General features: G+C 33.1%; 1 protein-coding gene across 1 annotated transcript; it reads right to left on the bottom strand.

The window, feature by feature from the left end:
* Positions 1-473: 473 nt before the first annotated feature.
* LOC132174749 (bifunctional dTDP-4-dehydrorhamnose 3,5-epimerase/dTDP-4-dehydrorhamnose reductase) lies at positions 474-3,201 on the bottom strand. Its single transcript, XM_059586409.1, has 2 exons — positions 2,545-3,201; positions 474-1,245 (listed from the first exon to the last, which is right to left on the bottom strand). Exons 1-2 carry the CDS (start codon positions 2,998-3,000, stop codon positions 793-795), a joined length of 909 nt encoding a protein of 302 aa, XP_059442392.1. The 5' UTR covers positions 3,001-3,201; the 3' UTR covers positions 474-792.
* Between the last annotated feature and the right edge of the window lie 4,104 nt (positions 3,202-7,305).

Below are 7,305 nucleotides of genomic sequence, written 5' to 3' on the forward strand. Positions count from 1 at the left end.
CATAGCACCTCTCTCTCTCTCTCTCTCTCTCTCTCTCTCATGTATCATAGGCATTGCTCACGAAGGGCGGAAGAGAGCAGGTATAAACCCCCAAAAAAATGCCTGATCAAGTCATTGCTTTATGCAGAATGTGAACCATCATTACCTTACTCAAGTCATTACCCCATCTCAAACAAAGCAGTAACAAAAATATCTGATGCAGGACAAATAATAATCACCATAATCACAAAGTGAAAGTAGGAAAAATATGGAGAGAAAAAAGAAGCTAAAAGGGAGAGACGAATAACCAGGGAGGGAGAGAGAAGGATCAATTCTTAAATAGAATACAAATCATCCTTAAATAGACTCAACTAAATCTAAAGCAAGCGCCATTTATTGACATAATTTAGGGCAACGCCCTTTTATTGAATAACCAAAATAATCTAGAGCAACACCATTTATTGAATTACAAAATCAGCCTTGACTCTTGAAAATAAAATACTAATGACTCCATTGATTAATATGACCTCAATAAAATTAGGTGGACCAATATTTCGTGCTTCGTCCCTTTCATCAATAACTTATATTTCATAAACAACTTACAGAAATGTCTACCTTGAAAAATCACTTCCATCTAGTTTATTCATCATCAAAATACAAATACAAAATTCAAATTCAAATAGAGCAATCATGCATGTCACATGGGGAAGAGGGGAAACCCATATGGTGGATAGATCGCATCAACCCAAACGAACAGATGGAACAAATAACAATAGGGAAACTGAGAAACTGAGAAACTCGAACCTAAAACTTTCAAGCCCCAGCAGTTTTTTGATTCGGTTTGAATACATACTTAATGAGGGACTCCTTGATGGGTAAGAGCTCAGGAAATTCCTGCTTCAATTTGTTTGCATCAAGCTCATTGTTGCTTCTTGGGGCAATGATCACCTTTGCCTGCTCCTCAAGAGTAAAGTTCTTCCATGTGAAGTTGGGGTCAATGTATTCCCTATACATCTCTAATATCTCATTGTGGCTGACCACGCCAGGGTTTGTGAAGTTCCAGATTCCAGTGAGGTTTCTCTTTGCCATCTCAATGGAGATTGGCAGGAGTTCATCCAATATCGTCATTGAGTTTGGAATGTCAACCACCTTCTCATATCGAGTGATCTTTGTGATGAAGTTGCGTGGGTTGGATAAATCGGCTGAGATGGGCATTCTAACACGCAAGGTACAGACGTTTTCATAGTTCTTGAGAAGATCTTCCACCTTTAAAATATCAAATTGGAGCCACAGTCAGTACCATAATAATGCATGTATAGCACAGCCATCAACCATACATCTTGTTCTTCATTCCTACCTATGAAATACATTACAAAAGAATGACACATTGCGTCGAATTGTGTTATATTTACCACTCATGCTTATAATGTTTTTTAGAGAAGTAATTCTATTTAGTATATCGATACATGACTGAAACACAACTAGGATAACGTGGCAATGAAAATTAACCCTGAATTTTTTTTATTTTTTACAAGTGTTGATCAAGGACTGATTTGCACTGCCACATCATCCAATTGTATAACGTATAGTAATTTATTAAATAGCATCACTCTCTCTAGAAACTTAGCTGTGTTTGTTTTTGGTTTTCTATCCTTTTGTTCTTTGTTTTCAAGACAAATATATTAACAAATAACTCAAAATACAGCATTTTTTCACATTTATGTCGCATTAAAACACTTTTTCAAACCAAAAACCATAAGACGCCCTCCAAAATACCAACAAATGTACAAAATCACAAAAAGAAAAAAGAAAAAAAGAAAGAAAAGTATCATTCTGTGACAATAAATATTTAAGATCTTGTTCTGGGATGAACAAGAACTTTCATTTGATCAAGATAGAAAACAAACTGCCACGCAGTACACATTAGATAGAAATCTCCAGCAATTTTGCTTTCCAAATTGCTACTAATTTGGCCGGTAAATGTGAGAGAGCTCTATGAGACCCATTTACCCAAATAGGTAATTTGATCGGTCCAAAATTTATTTAGACGGATAGGTTCTACGTAAACTCTTTGACAATTGCTAACCCAAAATTACTGAAGATCTTAATCCGTACAAATCACAAGCAGTAACACTACTTCAAACTGAAACGAACCAACAAGCCTAACAAGCAAATGTGACACTTCATGCATGGTTTCAAGACACAAAACAATTCAAACCTATAGAAACCCACATAATTAAGCATCCCAATCAGCTCAAAATTGCATGCACAAGTGAGAGATTCAAGAAGCCCATGTCATCATAAGTACGGACACTCTCTGTCAGATCTACATTTGCTTAAAGATACGAACACACACGTGTGCAACATGCAAAGCTGTTTCCTAGTACAAACTACAAACAGTCTTAAATCACATCAAAACAGCCAGATCTAAATCTAACACGTCACAAGCTCCAAGTGCATCCTCAATGCACCCCATTATCGCAACCACATACCAAATCTAGCTATGCAAATCACATCAAATTAATAATTTTTATCAACAAAAATAAAAAATCAAACAAAACCCACCATTGCCTTGGTCTTGGAATAGAAAGATCCGATGAAGTTGGGCGTGTCCTCCTCCTTGAACCCGATTCCCGACCCGAGTGGGTGACCCGAATCGTACTCGAAGATACACCCAGTGGCGTAGTTGATCAACACCAGGCCTTTCTCTCTGCACACGTCGGCCAAGGTCAGAGTTCCGACGACGTTGGTCCGGATGGTCTCGACCTTGTGGGACTCGCACCAGTCCACGTTGGGTCGGCCGGTGACTCCGGCGGCGTTGAAGACGTGGGTGGGTTTCACGGCCGTCAAGTCGGCGACGAGCGACGCGCGGTTCTCGAGACGGCCGGAGCCGTAAGTGAAGTCTATGCTCTGGGCCTGGCAGAGCCGCCCAAGCACGCCGCCTATCCAGCCGGTGCGGCCGTAGATCAGGAACTTGAGCGGCTTGTCGGTAGCCGACGCGCCATTTGCTGGGAAACCCATCAGAGAGAGAGAGATTGAGAGAGTGACGTTGGATCTTGTGGGATATGTGTGTGAAGATTAAACAGATGGGGAGATTGGGATCTTGGAAATGCGTCTATATATACTACTAAATCTTAGCTTTTTCAGTGGTTTGGACAAGAAATGGGTGGCCCCCAGCCCCAGGAGGTGGGGTGGTGCCTCTACTTCTGTGTGAAGAATGTGAGGTATGGTTTTTCAAAAAAAAAAAACAAAAAGAATGTGAGGTATGGTTTTTCAAAAGAAAAAAAAAAGAATGTGAGGTACGGTGAGAAGAGGGAACTTCACTGCTCTTGACATGGGCACGCCATCTTATAGATTTTTTTCATTAATTATATATATATATATATATATATATATATATATATATAATTTTTAAGATATTGACATTGAATCGGTACAGAGATTCAGAAATTTTATTGTCCAAATTGTTATTAATTTAGACAATAAATATAAGAGGATGCTTATAAAATTTATTTATATGTATATGTCTGAATAAGAAGATAGAATATGGCTGCTCAAACTGGGTGGTTATAACCGTCCTACTAACTACTTATAACCGCTAATTGCATTGGTAAGCGGTTATTAAAAACTGTTAACCGCTTAGGGTGGTTGCAATTAGCGATTTTAAGAATAGGGCAAGACGGTTATAACCGTTAACCGCCTTCATTTATATATAATAATATAAATACATATTAAATATTTTATATATTAATTTTTTCATTTGTATTTGAATTAATGGATTTAGGGTGCGTTTGGGAGTGCGTTTTTTAAAAAATAATCTGCGATTTTAAACCAAATCGCAATTTTAAGGTGTTTGGGATTGCGATTTTAAAAACGCAAATTTTAAAATCGCAAAAAAATCTGCGATTTCCATAAGCTGATTAGATGGTGCTTATTTGAAAAAGTGCGAATTTAAAACAAAATCACGATTTCTATTAAAAAGATAGTTGGCGCAATAGTTACCTTTTTTAGAACGGGAATGAAAAAAATACCAATAATACCCACCTAAAATATATTAAAACCCTTCTTTTCTTTTCTTTTTTTTCTTCATCATCTCTATCTTGTTCATTATTATTGGTAATTTGGTCATGAAACCGCAATTATATGCTAATGTTATCCAAACATTCAATTGATAAAAAAAATACTTTTTAGTATGCTTTACCAAACGCCTGTGCGATTTTAAAAAGTAGCGATTTTAAACACGCAATTTTTAAAAACGCAATTTTTAAAATCGCACTTATTGAAATCGCACTCCCAAACGGGCCCTTAGGCTATTTATGATTATGTACGTGAAATATATAATGTAGTATGTGATGTTTTGAGCTAAACCTTATTCAAAAATATTGGCTGTCCCAAAAAACTTTTTTTTTTTTTTTTTTCATTTTTTTTGAAACATTTTGGCCTTAAACTCTTAAAATAAGCACAAAAAATAGGCCAATCCCATAAAATAAGCAAAAAAAAAAAGGTTAATTAAAGGCCCAAAACACTTAAAAAAGCCTAAAAGCCCATATAAAATCGCGGATTATTAAATTGAATAACCGCTAACCACTGGTTATAAAATAACTGTTAACTGTCTAAGCGGTTGCGGTTATTAAAAATCAATAACCGCCCAAGGCGGTTGCTAATATGGTTGCGATTATAGTCAATAACTGCCGGTTATAACCATTTGAGCGCCCCTAAATAGATTATTCGAGTTTGAATAAGAAGACAGACTCTTCGAGATCTATTCAAGTAAGTCTAATAAAGATCCTCTCATATTTATTATTCAAATTTTTACCAATATGAGAATGTGACCCTAAATTGAGATTATTTGTTATTGGGCTGTTTGAAATTTATTGAAATTGCAAAGCTTAGGAATCGGGCAGGTGAGTCCTGCAATCTCTATTCTTTAACTTTAACATTGCTATCCAATTATTGATTTTATTGTATTATTATTGATCACTTTAAAATATAATAAATACTAAGATAATAAATATTAAATTAATAAAATCATAAATATTTATATAATAAAATATCAATCATCTAATAATAATAATAATAATAATAATAATAATGATTAGGATTTAAGGAGTTTTATATGATTAATATTCTAAGAATTTTAGAGAATCGTGATTGAGATATACCTACCATTCTCATGCTATTGTTAAGTTTGTAATTTTTTCTTCTTCTATTTTTCTTATTAATGAAAATGAAAATAGAATCTTTGCTCTCACTCTCTATTTTTTTTTTTTTTTCTCATTCTATTTTTCTTATTAATTTATCCCTATTTGAGATTTTCTTGGTGGCTCAAGAATACTATGACAACAACAAGAAAACAGCAAGAAAATGTCTGGATTCATTAGGACCACCACTTTTATAATGATCGATAGGTGCATATAATTACATGACTTGAGAATAAAGGATGCGAATAAATAAAAAAGCTAAATTCAAGGCAAAAAGAACAATAATCAATTTGTCTGTTGATACATATTTTTGCAAAGCCAGGCAAAATGAAGGGTACCTGCAAAATAAGAAATTATCAACTGAGTGATGCCAACTTGGAGCCGATGGAGAGCCTTTGATAGTTAAGTTAGATAATTTTCTGAGAGAGGGACTGAAAGTCAGGCTTTACAGCATCTAATCAAACTAATTGAATTGTATGATTTGTCGATTGCTTCAAATTTGTATTTGTGAATGTGTTAATTAAGTGATTAAATTCATTATTTTCAATTAATTTAAGTTTTTGGAATAATTTTTTGATATAACATAGTATCATAGCAAAAGTTTAAATATTTTACGTGTTGAGCTTCACTTATTTAGAGATCAAGAGTTTAAACATGCTCGTTAAAAGAGTGTTGATATATTAATTAGGGATAACTGCAAAATTGGTCCTTGTGGTTGACATAAATTGCAAATAACTCCATGTGGTATATAAATTACAAATAACTCCATGTAGCATAAAAAATAATTTATAGGTCCTCAATGTATGCCAAAATAACAGTTTACTCCCTAAAATCAATTTCCGTTAAAAATTTAACAAAATTTGTCGCTTTGCCACGTTATACCCAATAAAAACATGACACGTGTTATTATTAATTTCTTACTTTCAAAAATGACAATTAGGATTTTTCATATTATTTTATGGCACCAGCTAAGATTACACATCAGCTATCACTTCACGTCATAAGTAAAAAAAAAAAAAAAACCTCCACAAAGGGTGCTTCGCCATACTTTTTTTTTTTTTTTTTTTAAAAAAAAAAAAAAAAAAAAGAAGAGAAAAATTACAGTTCACCTTTCCAAAGTTGACAGCGTTTTTCAATTCGAACACCAAAGTTTCAATTTTTGCAATCCACCCTTACAAAGTTCTAATTTTTTTTTTTTTCAATTCGACCAATATTATCTCAAAATTCACATATTGCCCCTAATTTTTATTTTATTTTTACTTCTTCTTTTTTTCTAAAGAAAAAAAAAAAAAACAAATTTGGGAGTGCAAAAATGGCCAAATGGCCGTAGCCACCCCGAATTTTTTTTTATTAAATTTTTTATAAAAAATAAAAAAATAAAAATTAGGGGCAATATGGAAAGTTTTAGATACAATTAATCAAATTGCAAAAATTTGGAACTTTGGGGGGGGTGGATTGCAAAAATTGAAAATTTGGGGTTTGAATTGAAAAACGCTATCAACTTTAGGGGGTAAAATCAACTTTAGGGGGTAAACTGTAATTTTTCCTTAAAAAAATATATATTTTAATAAAATACTTCAAAAAAAAAAAAACTAATGCGACAAAAATTTGACTTGGCATTAATGCAATAGTGTTAAATGATTTTGGAAGAAAGGACTAAAACAAAAATAAAATAAAAAAATGAAAGGACTAAAATAAAAAATGAAAAACATAACAGGGTAAAAGTCGAATTTAAAAACCTAAAGAGTAAATTGAAATGGGGCAAAGGGAGTAAAGATACATTATTTATTTATTTATTTCATTTGGGCATAGTAGATAGAAAAAGGTCTAATAAATGGGCATAAAATTGGAACTATAGATCTAAAGTTTAGCTCTTCAACTAATAAAAAATTAAAACAAAGTAGATCTCGTAAGATACGTGGCCAATATAAGATATCTAGTCATGGATGTACCCATTCAATGAAGTTCGTAATTAGCAAAAATCTGAAGATTCTAAACCCCGAGTACCAAAAAAAAAAAACTCATGGTAATTATAAACCAAGAAAGAATTAGAAAAAAAAAATTAGAAAAATAAAAAGAAAGGATGAAGTTTTTGGACAAATTAAATTATAGTAAATTTTTTTAA

The sequence above is a fragment of the Corylus avellana genome, chromosome ca3 (assembly GCF_901000735.1).
Source record: "Corylus avellana chromosome ca3, CavTom2PMs-1.0".
NCBI classification, from domain to species: Eukaryota; Viridiplantae; Streptophyta; class Magnoliopsida; order Fagales; family Betulaceae; genus Corylus; species Corylus avellana.